This window comes from Amblyomma americanum, chromosome 9, assembly GCF_052857255.1.
Source record: "Amblyomma americanum isolate KBUSLIRL-KWMA chromosome 9, ASM5285725v1, whole genome shotgun sequence".
In the NCBI taxonomy this organism is placed as follows: Eukaryota; Metazoa; Arthropoda; class Arachnida; order Ixodida; family Ixodidae; genus Amblyomma; species Amblyomma americanum.
Window position 1 is genome coordinate 136,453,407 of NC_135505.1, and position 16,742 is coordinate 136,470,148.

A 16,742-nucleotide genomic window follows, 5' to 3' on the forward strand; every position below is an offset into this window, starting at 1 on the left:
AGTACCGGTAAGATTATGCTGTTGTACACTTTCTTCTTGAGGGAAATTGGTAAACTGCCACTCATGATCTGCGAGAATTTGCCATATGCGCTCCAGCCCATTCTTATCCTTCTAGTTATCTCCCTCTCATGATCTGGATCAGCTGTCACTACCTGCCCTAAGTAGACGTATTCCGGCACAATTTCTAGGCTCTCGCTGCCAATTGTGAACTGTTGTTCCCTTGCTAGGCTGTTGAACATTACCTTGGTTTTCTGCATGTTAATTTTTAGACCCATCGATCTGCTCTGCCTGTCTAACTCGTTGATCATGATTTGCAGTTCACCTCCTGAGTGACTCAGCAAGGCAATGTCATCAGCAAATCGCAGATTATTTAGGTATTCTCCATTTATTCTTATTCCCAACTGTTCCCAATTCAGGCTTCGAAATACCTCCTGCAAACATGCGGTGAACAGCATTGGCGAGATCGTGTCTCCTTGCCTGACGCCCTTCCTTATTGGAATTTTATTGCTGACTTTATGGAGGACTATAGTAGCTGTGCAGTTGCTATATATATCTTCCAGTATTTTGGCATAAGGCTCTTCTACCCCCTGATTACGCAATGCCTGTATGACTGCTGAGGTTTCCACTGAGTCGAATGCTTTCTCGTAATCAATGAAAGCTATATATAGAGGTTGGTTATATTCTGCGCATTTCTCTATCACCTGATTGATAGTGTGAATATGATCTATTGTGGAATATCCTTTACGAAAGCCTGCCTGATCATTTGGTTGATTAAAGTCTAACGTTGCCCTGACTCTATTAGCGATTACCTTAGTAAATACTTTGTAGGCAACGGATAGTAAGCTGATCGGCCTGTAATTTTTCAAGTCCTTGGCGTCTCCCTTCTTATGAATTAAGATAATGTTTGCATTCTTCCAAGCTTCTGGTACAGTTGAGGTCATAAGGCATTGCGTATACAGGGTGGCTAGTTTTTCTAGCACGATGTCCCCTCCATCCTTCAACAGATCTGCTGTTACCTGATCCTCCCCAGCTGCTTTCCCCCTTTTCATTGCTTCTAAGGCTTTCTTTACTTCATCTTTCGTTACTGGTGGGATGACGCATTGCTGTGCACTGCTGTCTTTCTCATTAGCGCTCTGATTACATTGACTACTGTACAGGTCTGTGTAGAACTCTTCGGCTACGTTAACTATCTTATCCATATTGCTAATGACATTGCCCTGCTTGTCTCTTAATGCATACATCTGGTTTTTACCTATGCCTAGTTTCCTCTTCACTGTTTTTAGGCTACCTCCGTTCTTTATAGCATGCTCGATTCTCTCCATATTAAACTTCCTTATGTCGGCTACCTTGCGCTTATTTATTAACTTTGATAGCTCCGTTAGTTCTATTCTATCGGTAGTGTTAGATGCCTTCATGTTTTGGCGCTTCTTAATCAGATCTTTCGTCACCTGAGATAGCTTCCCGGTATCTTTTCGAACTGTCCTACCGCCTATTTCTACTGCGCACTCTGTAATTATTGATGTCAGGTTATCGTGCATTGAATGAACATCAATATCATCTTCCTCAGTTAAAGCCGAATATCTGTTTTGCAGCGCTATCCTAAACTCCTGTGCTTTCCCTCTTACGGCTAACTCGTTAATGGTCTTCTTCTTCGCTAGCTTCTTCCGTTCCCTCTTCAAGTCTAAGCTAATTCTAGACCTTACCATTCTATGGTCGCTGCAACGCACCCTTCCGAGGACGGCCACATCCTGAATGATGCCAGGTTTAGCGCATAGTATGAAGTCGATTTCATTTTTAATCTCACCATTGGGGCTCTTCCAGGTCCACTTCCTGTTTTCTCGTTTGCGGAAGAAGGTATTCATGATCCGTAAATTATTTCTATCCGCGAATTCGACTAATAACTCTCCCCTGCTATTTCTAGAGCCTATCCCATAGTCACCTACCGCGTGGTCGTCTGCCTGCTTCTTGCCCACCTTCGCATTGAAGTCGCCCATCAGTACAGTGTACTGCGATTTTGCTTTATTCATTGCTGATTCTACGTCCTCATAGAAGCTTTCAACGGTCTGGTCATCATGGCTGGATGTGGGTGCGTAGGCCTGCACCACTTTCAGCTTGTACCTCCTATTCAGCCTAATTACTATAGCTGCTACCCTCTCGTTAATACTGTAGAACTCCTCTACGTTGCCAGCTATATCCTTATTAATCAGGAAACCCACACCTAGTTCTCGTCTATCCTCTAACCCGCGATAGCACAGTATGTGTCCGGCCTTTAGTACTGTATACGCCTCACCTGTCCTCCTAACTTCGCTAAGCCCTATCACATCCCATTTAATTCCCGCTAGTTCCTCAAACAGCACTGCTAGGCTAGCCTCACTAGCTAAAGTTCTAGCGTTAAACGTTGCCAGGTTCAGATTCCAATGGCGGCCTGTCCGGATATACTGGGTATAGTATCATATAAAAGAATATGATCACTCAGTGGTAGTGCTGATCACAAAGCTGCACGCAGTTGACAACACTGCTAAATGGACACACACTGGGCTGACCTGGGAGAGCGTTCGATTAGTTTAGCATCGCAAAGTTACCATAAGGCCTAGCACTTTCTCTGGCTGTAGGTATCGCCATGTCTCATGCTCTCAGTTGATGTTGCATGGTCTTATCTATTATGGATCATTTTGTGGAGTTTGAGGACTTGATTTCCACATACAAAAAACTGCTTCTGCCCTCCCCTTATAAAAGCAGGAAGTAAATAAATTGCACTCGTGAAGTCACAGAGAATCCGTTAGTTAAGCATTGTGATTCTGTCTACATGACGAAAATAGTGGTACTATTTCACATCTAAGGCTACGGCACTTACAACTGGAATGATGAAATCGCCACGGCGCTTTTGCTTCACAGTGAGCAGCCGAGTTCTGTACCACCGATACTTTGTGAACCCAACCTTTACGTAATGCGTCTCGGTAGTGTCCTTTCGAAAAGAAAAATAAAAACAGAGGGTATGGGGAACAAAAATGTGCCCCCATTAAAACTTGTCTTTTCTTTCTCTACAAGAACTGGCCTAGCCACTGGGTGTAACCACGACGTGCTTGAAACCATGCGGCGTTGAAGACGATTTTTTTCCCATCACCAAACCACCACCATGCTGAAGATGCTGTTGAGAAAAGAAGCATAGGTTTCGTGCAGCATGATTGGCTGTGCCATCCTGAGTCAACAGTCGACGTTCCGTCCTCTACCGTTGTTTCCATAAAGGCTTGCAAGCACTTAGCAGTTCTAATGGTTTCTACAGCTCTTCTACACCAGCTATCAGAACAGCTTGCAGATATGTTGCCCATGCTGCAATGTGCCAGTGTTCTTATTACCACTTGTAGATTAACAACCGCCCCACGTATGAAAAGGCAGGGAGATCAGGACAATCATCCCTCAAAGCGACTGGCAGTTTCATGCACAAAGACCCAACCAGACCCAACCAAAGTCTCTCACAGTTCTTGCATAAACATAACACCATTCGCTATAGGCCCCTATCGTGTGAGCCTGAAACAGGATGTTACTCCAATGTTACCCCTTGAGAATGGAGTTTCATGCTCGAAAACCCTCTTCGTGGAACATTTAACCACCTAGACAGAGTTAACTACCATGCATAACTGAAAAAAAGAAAAAACAGCGAATTAGAGGCAAAATTTACAGCAACTCCAGAGGGCTGATGCTTTCATAAGGAAACACAATAAGAACATTAGAAAAACCAAAGATTAAAAGTGAACAGGGCAAATGACACCCAAATTCAGGCTAACAGAGAATAAGAGTATTGCTACTATTTCATTCCAAACGTTAAAATTTCACAGAAGTAGACTGAAAACTGGACCACTCACTTAAGAATATTTTTATTTGAATTAAACCTGGCCTTATTTCAATACTTAGCCTGAATTTCATGGAACATGGTTTAAAACCTTAACACAAGTGATATAGCCAAGAAATGAAGAAAAAAAAAAACCTTTGGCACTAACCTTACGACAAGCTGTAACCAATGACGATTCCATTGTATACAATAATACAAGAGTAAGGTAAACCCATGTCTTTGATGCCAAGTGTATTTTGTCCATAAAACTCCCTACACATGTATTTTGCAGTGTTTACTATAAGCAGCCTGTACTGATTTCAATGACAATTGGGAAGAAAGTACAATGCCAGTGCCTTCACTTTGTTGAATGTGCTGCTTGTAGACTAACACATATGCAACACATAATACTACAATGCTTATGAAAAAAAAAAGTGCAAATTGTAAAAATGTGAATGGAATGCCCACTAAACATTCAACAAAGGCAACAGACATTCTCTAGCCAATTTTCAACTGCCATTGGCACAGAACAAAATGAAATCAATCAAAATTTTAAAATCAATGAAGTGACGGATTTCTTGCTGAAAACTGATGCACAATTACTTTTTATTGAGGAGCAAATGAAGTGTAAATTCAGGGTAATGTGTAATCAAGTAAAAGCAATCAAAGCAAGCTCGCTAGTCCATATATCCGCACCTTAGTAGCCTTCTGAATGTGCTGTTGAGGATGCTGTACATTAAGCAGCTGTCAAAAGTTATTAGGACATGACTAATAGCATAAATATTTAATACTTTTGCATCAAGAATACAAATGTTGAGAGTTAGTATTGCACTGCATTATTAACTCACTCAGAATTAGGCCGAATATATATACAAGGTCACATTTTTAAACTAATACTGTGTCTTATAAACCTATAATTGCAGGTGCATACCTCCCTGCTTCCCATGCACATGTTCATGTAACAGGCTCAGGTGAGACAGGAGAGGAACATTCTTGCCTTGGATCCATGCTCGGTGAAGCAGTTGTTGAGGTAGCGTTTGGCTTCTGTCAGGCCGGTCTTGGCCTTGTTGATGTTGGCCTCTGTGGGAGGGTGCTCCTCCAGGAACTGTTCCAACTTGCTCTCACCGATGAAGAAGCTAGCCATGGCCTCTGCACAGCAAGGTCCGCAGATTCATGAAACAAGGGCCGACAGTCGTGAATTCTCGCCTTGAACGATCATCTACGCAGACACAACATGTATGGCGATGAAAATAACAAGAAAATGCTCCCGCCTTCAACAAAAACAAGAAAGTGTGGTTGGGTCAAATGAAAGCTCTGAAATTCCAGCCTTTCATTGTTACTAAAGCCATTACTTGTAGAAATGTAAAAGAATGGTGAAGTTAATTGACAGGGATATTATAAATGTATAATTAAAATGAGCAAATTTTATCGACAGAATAAAGAAAAGTATAAAGACACACACAAGCGCATGTATAATAAACCATCATTAGCGACATTCAGTATCATTCCAGCACTTGCTGATGCAGCAGCACGCTTGTTGAAACTTTGGGTTGTTTTGCTGGCATTCTTAGCTTTTTTAACGAGCAGCCTTAGACCATGCCTTCTGCCTCTTTTAAAGCCACTCCGAGTTTCACAAAAATATTCTGGACCACACTTGTGTAATAAAATGAGAATTTAGTAAGTTTTTACGATCATGAACAAAAGCTATTTGGATTTGAACAGTCTGGAATGCACAGCATTTGTAGCCCTTAAAAGTGGCATAGAGGACAAGTTGACGTTGTTGGTGTAGTATCAACTGATTACTGCATTCTAATGATATTACTCTCACAAAGGTCAAAAAGTGAAATACATGTGTTGCCACTATAGGCCTCAAGAGAGCTCTTTTTAGTGCAGATTCCAGAGGTTAGACAACACCACTGCCCTTCAAAATGGTGACCTTTTTGGTGTATGTGTCACAAGTTTGAATCGAGTGGCATGAAAATATTTAAATATAATTTTTTCTGCCATAAGTTCTTAATTTTGCTGCCTGGCAGGTACAAACATACCTAGATAACACCACAGAATATATTTTCACTAAGAAAAAATTTTTATGGAGTTGGTGTCAAGTCCCTTTAAGGAGGTAACTTGGCCTTTAGAAAATTAAAATTTTAAAAATGTATTCACATGAAATTTTCGGACCACGTTAGAAATAATTTTATGACTACTCTCACAAAACTTTGCAGCTCTATCCCTTGAAAATTGTTTTCTGATATATATTTCCTCCGAATCTTGGGAAAAGGCTGCATAGTTAATAACATGTCGTATAAAGCTGCTCCAACATTCACTGCATTCCTACTGGCGTGCTGCAGGTCAAGACATTTTTAGAGTTTTTTTTGTACAAAGCACAAGTTTTGGTTTCAAATTTTTGTGATTGAGTGTTTCTTAACGTGTTTAGAGTGACAAAAAAATTTCACACGACATTTAAAATTTAAAAATGTGAAAACCAGAAAATGTCTTGACCTGTACTATGCTTCTAAAAGTGCAACAAAACAAGCGGGGCCAAAACAGATAAAACAGTCGGGAAGAAATCTGCTCCGCAAGGTATCTAAGCAGAACGCTGTAACGGAGAAAAACAGCTATTGTTTAAACATTTCCCTGCAATGCAGAGCCGCCACGGTTCACGGGAATTTTTTTAGATTACGTCCCAGTCAATTTCAGCAATGAAAATTTGGGGCAGCATAAAAAAAATGAGGCATACATACGGATGCAACAGTTCAAAAAATCTATTTTCTGACCATTTCTTTTTAGATTTCAAAGACGCGTCCTGCCAAGCAACCTGGATGGGATTTTCTCTGACGCCATTTCACAAAAATTACCGCTGAAGAGAGTATTATCTGTTTGTTCCAATGCTTTGCATAAACACATGCAATAAGAAAAGTAGGTCGGCAATAATTAAAAGAATTTAGCTTTAAGCAATCAAAAAGCTATGAAATATTTTTTTTAATGTTTCATGGTGTTACCAACCATTAAGCCTACATTGGATGGTGGTGACACATGCAGAAAATTTGTGCTCTCCATGAGATACTGCTAATTATTGAAGCTTCTCTACAAGCTTTTAGCTGGAACTAAAACTTCACTTCAGTCACGGTTCTTTTTATGATTTTCCTATCCTCACAGCACTACAAGTGTACCAGAAGGCATAGAGGCAGCGTGAAGTACAGCACCCAGTCATTAGCCAACGATGCTTCAACATGCAGGGCCTTCATCATTTTCATTTCTGTGGACAAGCTTATGGACGTGCTTTTTTCACTTGTCCACTTTAACTGGCCACTAAGGATCGTTTCACTTTCTGCAGCGACACACAAATGTTACACTAAAGCAATGGGAGCCCATGACAGTCACAATGTATGTATAAAACACAGGAGAGGCTGAGAAAGAATGTTACAGAAGCCCTTTAATTAAGTGTTTTTCCTCTCTTTAAGAAAAAAAATTGGAAATATTTTACTTATTCAAAGCAAAGTACAACAGGTGTGATAGTTGTTAATTTTTTTTCTTTTGGCAGAACTACTTACAATAAAGCATTGTTGAAAAGCTGCTTTAATGGATGTCATCAGCACTTTTTTTTTTTTTAATGCGAGAGCATTACTTGGCTCACTGCGCAAAAACCTCGCCGCCATCAGAAACCCCTGGCCAAAACGAGCACACAAATGACGTCATCAACCCTCCTGGAGCAATAGGCCGCCGGCCCCAAAGCGCGGATGAGGTGTCCACTAACTCAGGGAGCCAGCTATGCGCCTCTTTCCTCAAAATCAAAGGAGATGAGCAAAGGAAAGGCTCATAACTGGCTCAATTTGTAGGTAGACGCCACCGCCTACTCACAGCGCGATTGAGGTGTACTAATCCGGTGAGGTACTAATTGAGGTGTACTAATCCGGTACTAATCCAGTTACACTTGATCTCGCATTTTTACTCTGTCATGAACAGACTCGCCCTGTCGAAGGTAGTTCTTAGATCACTGACAGCATATGTGTATTTATGCATTTATCTGTGAGGAAAACAAGGCAGACATCAAGAAGCACTACAAGCGATTTTTTTTCTTTTTCGTATCGTAAAGGGAGGAAAACAAGAACATAAAGAGAAACCGCCGCCTTTAAGCATGCCAATTTCTCTAACCACATTACTAATTAATGAATTAAATCAGGAATGAGACGTCAATTAGACCCACTTTCCAAAGTATGAATGAAATTTCCTACCACTCGCACCTTTGTAATAGTTTTACGGCTCGGCGCAAACATGTTCGTTAAGTAAGAACGTAGCCATGAGAACGTCATAAACATTTCAATAGAGGGGAGGGGGCGTGGCCTTCAATTTGCGTAATTAAAAGAAAATGAACAGAACTTGATGCGACTGCCAGCAAATTAATTTCGAACACAGCTGGTTTGAATAAGTTACGCAGTCATGAAAAAAAAGGTGACTTTTTCTGCGCTGCCGGTGAGTTTATGACGGCAGTGTACCCGAGCTTGAAATGAGAGGTGACTACACTTAGCAGGAAAGTTGATCGGGTTTCGCTTTAGCATTGTCGGTGAAGAAATTATGAACGCTTCACTGATTACACAAAATTGCTGCGCAGTAATTGTTGATAGGTTTGTACGGGCTTTTCCTTCACATTGCATCTGTAACTAAGCATATACTCAAAAGAGAAGGCTACGATCGTCGTAAACATTGATGACATTTTTTTTTCCTCGGGTTCTCCAGCACACATACAAGTGGGGTGGACCGCACGATCGCGAGCTTTGGCGCTGATAGGAAGCGTTGGAAAACAGACCTGACTGAGGCCCGGTGCCCCTCTGCATAAGCTGCTCAGCGAGCTCCTGTATTTTCTTCCAGTTGGACTCATCTCGGCACTTGAAGATGTCATTTTCGAGCCTATTCGTTCCTTTCGCTGCCTTGCCGGCCATTTTGAGGCGCGGCTGTGCCTACACACGCAAGAGCATGACAGGAAAGTTGTTGAAAATGTTACGTAAAAGCTTCTTTACTTAATTATTATTTTCAATAATATTATCATTGCAGTTATTGTAATAAAATGTTTTGTGTATAACTTATTATATATTGATTATGCTGCTCACTTCGCGTTTTAAGTTGCCCCTGCGGTCACATTTTTGCGTCCCCGTGCGCAAATCAGTCTTTTCTCCTCAATGGCGGTGTGACGTAAAGGCGAACGCTGTAAGTGTCTCTGAACTTTTGCCCTAAATGTGTTAGTTTAAAGAATTTTAAACGCTCAGTGGTGATTGTAATTCGATTAGGAATTCAGGGGTAGTCATGAAGTATTTATTGCGGAGCTCTGTTTAGAACTTTTTTCACGAAACACGTCAAACTTTGACTGGAACGCTAGGACTAGTGCTCGCGCAAGCCTTGCCTCGTGCATCGCTTTGGTTTCGTAGGACGCATAAGCGTTAACAGTGATTGGCCTTGTGAGTTTTGTGTTCTCAGTAACGATTTGAAACGATTCTTACTTGCGGCGCTAGTTTTTTTGCGGAGTTTGAATGCCGTACTCTTCAGCAACGTGGTGTAGTGCCGGCTCCTTGAATGCCATGTGTGCATTCTCGATTATGGCACTCGTGTCAAAGCAGTCTGCTCTGTCTGTCTTATTTGGTTTTCTATTACACCTTGTTTGTGCGCTTCGGTTAATGCTATTCGAGAGTCGTGTTTGCTGCGTTTTTTGCGCCGCCTTTGCTGCCAAGTTTTTGGGACTCTGCTTACAAAACCGTAGCGTTCGCCTGCGGCCTCGGCCCCTGACACGACCGTATTGTAAAACCTGACACGGCGTTTTGACTTAATTGGTTTCCTCATAACTTGAAGCCGCGATTGGCTTGTGCCGGTTTCGGAGACAAGCGGGCGCGGCTTGGCTTGACCAGGGGCTTGTTTTGGACGCGCGGGGTCCTAACTCCTGGCAAAAGGGCGCGCGCCTGATATCCTAGCGTTAACGGTGGAAAGAGATTCTAAGGGAACGCCTGTTGTCCCTTCGCAGGTGACTGGATTTCGGGAACGCAGAGTCCCGCGCCCCTGGGGCACAAAAAAAACTTGGCAGCAAACGTTGCAGTAATCGTTAAAAGATTTCGTCTGCGGTGAGCAGACGACCGCCACAGCAGCAGCATGCCGCAGAACGAGCACATTGAGCTTCACCGGCGCCGTTACGGCTACCGGCTCGACCACCACGAGCGGCTACGCAAGCGGCTCGGCCGCAAGCCGCACGAAGATGCGGAGAAGGCCAAGACCACCCGGGGCCTCAAGGCCAAGATGCTGACCAAGAAGCGCTACTCGGAGAAGGTGCAGATGAAGAAGACGCTCAAGATGCACGAAGAGAAACTGACCAAGCAGCGAGGACCGGAGGCCGCTGCCCAGGGAGCTGTCCCCGTCTACCTGTTGGACCGTGAGAACCAGTCCAGGGCCAAGGTCCTGTCCAACATGATCAAGCAGAAGCGAAAAGAGAAGGCCGGCAAGTGGGACGTGCCCATTCCCAAGGTTCGGGGCATTGGAGACGCCGAGGCATTCAGGGTGATCAAGACGGGCAAGCGCAAGAAGAAAGCGTGGAAGAGGATGGTGACCAAAGTGACTTTCGTGGGTGAGGGCTTCACGCGCAAGCCGCCCAAGTTTGAGCGCTTCATCAGGCCGATGGCCCTGCGGTTCAAGAAGGCCCATGTGACGCACCCGGAGCTGAAGGCAACCTTCTGCCTGCCGATCATTGGTGTGAAGAAGAACCCGAGCTCACCGCTCTACTCTCAGCTGGGGGTGATCACGAAAGGCACGGTGATTGAGGTGAACGTTAGCGAACTGGGTCTGGTCACGCAGGGTGGCAAGGTGGTTTGGGGGAAGTATGCCCAAGTGACCAACAATCCGGAGAACGATGGGTGCATAAACGCTGTTCTGCTGGTGTAAATAAAGAGGAGTTTGTGCGTTTAACCCTGGTTGGTGACTTTTCTTTGTGAAAGCCCGCTGGTAGCCAGAGGGCATTCACATTTCATTGAACGCTTCCTCTCCCTGCAGTTCGATTCACTGTCTCACCACTTCTTTCCCTTTCATTGCAGGTCGCCATGCAGATCTTTGTGAAAACTCTCACTGGCAAGACCATCACATTAGAGGTGTGTATTCACCACTTGTGGCCGCTTAATTTTGTTTGTCCTTCTATGATGAATCATGTACCACTCATACGCATATCACTGGTGATAACCCTTACACACCGAATCACTATGCACATTTCTGATGGCAATGTAGGCAGTGTGCTACTGGCCTGTGATAACCTGAATGGTTTGTTTGACTTGGAGTTGTCTTGCTCCCCTCACAGGTCGAGCCAAGTGATACCATCGAAAATGTGAAGGCCAAGATCCAGGACAAGGAGGGTGAGTTCTGTGCTTGCGTCAAGTGTCCCATTTGTGTGCACGCATTTGGCTCCTGCTTACCTGGGACCTGTTAGCTTTGAGATGCTTGACGTCTTTCATTATTACGGAAGACTCCACGTGCAATGCATGGTGTGTTTACGTAGCTGTTACTTTTTATAATGCAGTTGTGGCAAAAGGAACTCAACTTCTGGGGAAGCTTGGCCTGTATTGTGTTGGGCGCAAATTTGCTGCTATAATTGAGCTTCTTTCTACTTGGGGCATGTTTCAAATAGCTTTCTTACGAATGAGTGGCAATAAAAGAGTAACTGGTTGCTTGACAATTACTGTCTTGTTGGCAGAGTCCACCTCCACTCAAAAGCATAAAAGCAGCTGTGCGTTTCCTTTCTATTCTGTGCAGTTGGCTATACCGAAACTGGAAGCTGTGGTGTATATCAACATGCCTGCTAAGGCATTTAGATGGGGGGGGGGGGGGGGGGGGGGTATCCCAGGAACAAAAGCCAGGAGCTCTGTTACTAACTAGGTGGTTGATTAATGCCAAACTTGTTGAAGCGACAGTTGAACTCTTTGCTCCACAGTCAGGCAGCGAAAGCAGAGGTTTGTTGGCAGGTGTGACAGCTATGGACCTAAATCGCTTTTCTTGCATCGTGGAGACTTTTGAAATAACGTTTCATAGCGAGGGGCTCATTGGAATCCACATTAGTGCAGCTGTATGGCTGCAAAGAATGGCTCTGCAGCATGCAACTTTGCAGGGGAAGAAAATTCAGCCTGGTCTGGGCTGACACTGCGACTGCACTTGGGTGAATGCTAATGAGAAGCTACTCCCTTGATGTGAAATCTGCTGCTTTGTAGGGTTTTCCTTCTTTGAATTCATAAATTTGGCCTCCTTTGCTTTGCTAGTCAGTGGTCGCAGGTCAGGGCAAATTTTGTTTCAACTTAGGAGTTTCCGCGAGAGTTTGTAGCTGCGTGATTGTGCTTGGGTGGATGCTAATGAGTAATTACTCTCTCATTACAAATCTACTCCACTTGAGGATTCCCCCCTAGCATTGGATAGCTGCTGTTAGAATATTCTGACGTCAAGCCCTGACACTGCATTTTTGCTTGTGGCAGGTTTGGGCTGACTTTTGTGTTGCATGTTTCCCATTGCAGGCATTCCTCCCGACCAGCAGCGTCTGATCTTCGCTGGCAAGCAGCTCGAGGATGGCCGCACGCTGTCCGACTACAACATTCAAAAGGAGTCGACCCTCCACCTAGTGCTGCGGCTGCGTGGTGGCGCCAAGAAGCGCAAGAAGAAGAACTACACCACCCCCAAGAAGAACAAGCACAAGAAGAAGAAAGTCAAGCTGGCAGTGCTCAAGTTCTACAAGGTGGGTTGCGTTCTAGGGCACCCCGTTGCGGAGAGAGCGCTTGTTACGGGTGCACTGGGGTGGTTGTGTTTGTGAACTGCGTGAGGCGATAACCACATGATGAGCTTTGGGCTGCTGTCGCTGAGGTTCTTGATTTGCAGAAAATTCCGCTGCCCATCAGCCGGAAGTGGCTCGTGAGTCTGGTGAAAGGCATTGCAGGTATACGACACCCGATCTATTTTACAAGCAAGTTAGTTTTTCTAGCACAGTTTCAGCAAAGAAGCGGTTATAGCTCGTTTCGTCATCACCCATGCATTCAGGGAAAGCCAGGGTATGAGTTGTGGAACAGAAAAAGATTCCCTCGCTGTTACTCCTCTCAGCTGTGCAAAAATGTAGTTAACCCTTGTGTGCCAAGTGTCCTACATGTAGGACACCGATTTTTCAAGCAGTAACTCTGTTTATTGTCCTAAAGCCTGAGACTGCTAGCGTAGGTTCAAGAGGCTCTGAACTTTTCCGTGCAAATGTTGAGAGGCTGTGTGCAAAGTTTCACCCAAATCTGACTTGTTGGAATTTGAAAGCTGTTGCACAAAATGTCAAAAATGCTGACTTACGAATGGAGCAAAGCTCATTTGAAACATCCATGCTTCAAAAACTACACAAATGTATGAAATTTGTTGACAGAATAGAGAAGTGTGTCCTGAGCACTGCCTAGTTTGTTAAAACTGTCTTGCGCCATATGTCCCCCTATGATCTTCACGAGGCGTGTCGGTAAGCTGAGTTCACTTCACCATGTTGTGTGTAGCGTTGGAGCATTGGCAGTCTGGTGGGTAGACATTTGCTTCACCAAATTAGTGAAGCAGGGCATTTGCTATTTACACAGTGCAGCTGAAGAAATTCTGAAGGGCGCATTTGTTTTCCGGCTGGTTTGCTTGTCGCAAAGGTACAGGTGTGGCACGGACAAGCAGCACCGCTTTCCAGTAACATAAGCGCTCCGATGTTGCATTCGAAGTTCACCGTGGCATTGACTTTGATGTAGTGGTAATTTCCCAGGCTAGGGCTAGCTAGTGTAGGGAAACTGCATTCCGCTGCAGTTTTGAGGTTTACGACCGCATCCTTGGTACGTGTTCTTCGTTCGATGCTAGTGAGCTTGAAAACCATTCTTGGAGTAATTTGGTGGAGTTGTCCCCAGTGGGGCCCAGCTGCAGTTTCTTGAGCACCGGTTAGGTGGCAGCAGAGATAGGTGGGTTTTCTCAATGACACATTCTGTGTATGATGTGTTAAGTGTAATCTCCAAGGTGGAGTTATTTGGAACAAGGGTAATGATTAGCATCCATCCATGCATACGGCTTCAATGGAAACTTCGTACATAGTTGAAGAAAAATATGTAATACATAAGAAGATTGTTCACTTGGGATGGCTACTTCAGTCTATGAAATGCTTAACATTTTGAGCTGTTGAATGTTTGATTCCTTGTTCAGATGCTATTGATGTTTCCTCAGCCTAGGATATTCAGTTGCATTGCCATTCACACCTAAGTGCCCTTGTGTGTAGTGTATGTGGGAAGATGCGTATACAAAGTAAAGGATTGTTGTGCTGACTGCTTTTACTTTTTGCCAGGTGGACGAAAATGGCAAGATCACTCGCTTGAGGCGAGAGTGCCCCAGCGAGGACTGTGGAGCGGGCGTCTTCATGGCCGCGCATTTCGACAGGCAGTACTGTGGCAAGTGCTGCCTCACCTACGTCTACAACAAGCCCGATGAGAAGTAGGCACCATGGCCACCCGCGCTGCAGCGTGTAAAAATAAAGGCGCACAGGAAAAAAAATGGACTTCTTGTTTCATGTGTCGCCTTAGTACTTACTACATGTAGCTAAACACCCAGCTCCGTAGTTAGGGCACTGTACTGCTGATCGCGAGGATGCAGGTTATATCCCAGCCGCGGCCGGCACATTTCGATGGAAGGTGCCTGCATGCGGTGTGATGTCGCTTTGGGACACACCTCATGAACTTCTGTTTGGTATGCAGTTTTTTAATGGCTGCCATCATGATTCTATGCAAGAATTTCCAAAGCTTCTGAATAGGTTGCCCTATGTAGACGAATCTCCGTTAGGGTGAGGCAGTAGTGGAACTGCTGCGCCAAATCAGAAATCCTGCTACAAAATAGATTTTTTGCCTACTTTTGCGCCACGTCTGCGCCAAAGCGCCGCTGAATAACTCTGCCGAGATCAAAACCGAAATTCACTGTCGCGGAACCCGACATCTACCGGCAACACTGTTCAAAACCTGTGCTGATTGGAAGAAAATGGCGCGAAGAAAGTGTCCATCTTCATCCATGCTGGTCATCGCAGCTCACGACGTCTCCGCCCTGATGGATGAGTTTAGTCTTTGTGTCTCAGAAGATATTAGCCAGATAACCCGAACGACTTGACTTCGGCAAAAATTTTTCGAACTCAAGCAAGACGATGGGGCTCGAAAATATCCCTTGTTGCCAGCACTCGTAAAAGCACTTCTGTGCCTCTCGCAGAGAGGGCGATCGTCCTTTTCAATACAAACTGTAAATGGGCTTAGGTCTGGAATGGCATATTCCCAGCGTTTGGGCCGAAATCCAGCTGCCATTCCTATGACACGACGATTAATCAGAGCGCTGAAAGTATCGTGGAAGTGAAGACTGCAGTGGTTTGAGGCAGATGCAGCAGAAGAGACACGTGCAAAACAAGTAAAAGAAGGCTGATGTGCTGGACAAAGACACCCAGAAAAGAGGTCAGAATGAAGAGAAGGTACTGGAAAAGATCAGGCTGGCCAGGAATATGATCACCAATGCTGAGCTGCTTTTCGCAAAAGGCGTCAAGTCTAAAAATTTTGCAGATGTTGCAAGCCCTTCTGAAGAATGGACAGGAAAGGCTCGCAGCGGCGCTGTCTGAGCTGGAGTCATCAAAGATAGAAAAGAAATAGTACCGTAAATTTGCAGTTCTAAGAATGGTATAATTTTTTTATAGCTTTGTTGCATATCTCGTTATGTCGTCCATCTGAATAAAAACGGCTTTATTTTTAGCAAAATCTCCTGTTTGCATATTTTTGCAGCTTTTTAAGGAAAGAACAGAATTTAGACTGAATTTGGGATTGAAGCTTGTTTTTGCATGGCTATGGTCGTCATAAACACCTGAGCAATTGAGTGTTCCAGAAATAAAACAAGCTTTCTTTATTTAAGTGCTTCGAGACATGAAATTTTGCTAAGAAACAGTTTTTTTTTCCTCCTACAAAAGCTCAAATATCTGCTACAACATGCCATTTTTCCTGCTACAAAACTTGAAATTGCTGCTACAAGAAGCCAGTTGTCAGTTCCACCACTGGGGTGAGGGTGTACCTCCAAAAATTAACTTGGTTGGAGTTGGTCATCTTTCTACTAAATTACATTTCCCAACCAGACAGACTTCCATCACGTTTTTTGAGCCTGTTAGGGTTCATTTTGCCCGATTCGTTTTGTTGCTCTTTGCGGAGTGGTATATAGGGAAATGTAACGTGTTCCGTGAAGTGCTCATGCTGGTACTGCGTTGGTTAGTAACCGCTGCCTTTGTGCTCCCTTCGTACAGTAGGTTAATCGGCTTTTTGATGTGAAAGAGGTGGTCTGCAATGATCAAATGGATTCACTATAAAGTAAATGTCGCGACACGCCATGGATGGATGGATGGATGGATACGGCTGAACCTTTTACATCGGGCGGTGGCTCAAGCCACCTAGCCATGTCTTGTGAAATTTTACTTCTATGCGACACGCACGCCACGCGGTGCTGTAGTCTTCCTGTGTGTTCAATTTACCGCTTTCCTTTTAAAGACGCGTGATGTACTCGCATGTGTGGCCGTTGTTCGGCACATTGTGCCTCGTGTTTATTTTTTTTTATAAACTCAACGGCCTTAACCAAGACAACAAATTGTGAATTTTTGAGTGCTGTGCGATGTCAGTGCACGTTAAAGATCCCCAGGTGATCGAAATTATTCCTCAGCCTTCCACTACGGCACCTCTTCTTTCACCCCCTCCTTTATTCCTCCACTTTCGGCGCGGTTCAGGTGTCCAACGATATATGAGGAAGATACTGCGCCATTTACTTTCCCACAAACCAATTATTATTATTATTATTATTCGATTGCAAACTAATCCTTGGTGTGTTCGAAATTTGCAAACGAGCGCTTCCGGTGCAT

The 16,742-nt window shown here is 44.2% G+C and overlaps 2 protein-coding genes across 2 annotated transcripts in view; one reads left to right on the plus strand and one right to left on the minus strand.

The window, feature by feature from the left end:
- Positions 1-8,791, minus strand: part of Ttc7 (tetratricopeptide repeat domain 7) — a 28,981-nt gene extending 20,190 nt beyond the window's left edge. The window contains exons 1-2 of the mRNA XM_077637572.1: positions 8,634-8,791; positions 4,827-4,978 (exon numbers count right to left, since the gene is read on the minus strand). Coding sequence (XP_077493698.1) covers positions 4,827-4,978; positions 8,634-8,766 — 285 coding nt within the window. The 5' untranslated portion in view covers positions 8,767-8,791. The remainder of the gene's footprint in view (positions 1-4,826; positions 4,979-8,633) is intronic.
- Positions 8,792-9,837: 1,046 nt separating this feature from the next.
- Positions 9,838-14,375, plus strand: Ip259 (NSA2 ribosome biogenesis factor-like IP259). The gene is given in 5 exon segments (XM_077637573.1): positions 9,838-10,790; positions 10,853-10,947; positions 11,151-11,205; positions 12,352-12,569; positions 14,166-14,375. Coding segments are annotated over 5 exon segments (1,347 nt in total). The 5' UTR covers positions 9,838-9,961; the 3' UTR covers positions 14,316-14,375.
- The last annotated feature ends 2,367 nt before the right edge of the window (positions 14,376-16,742 follow it).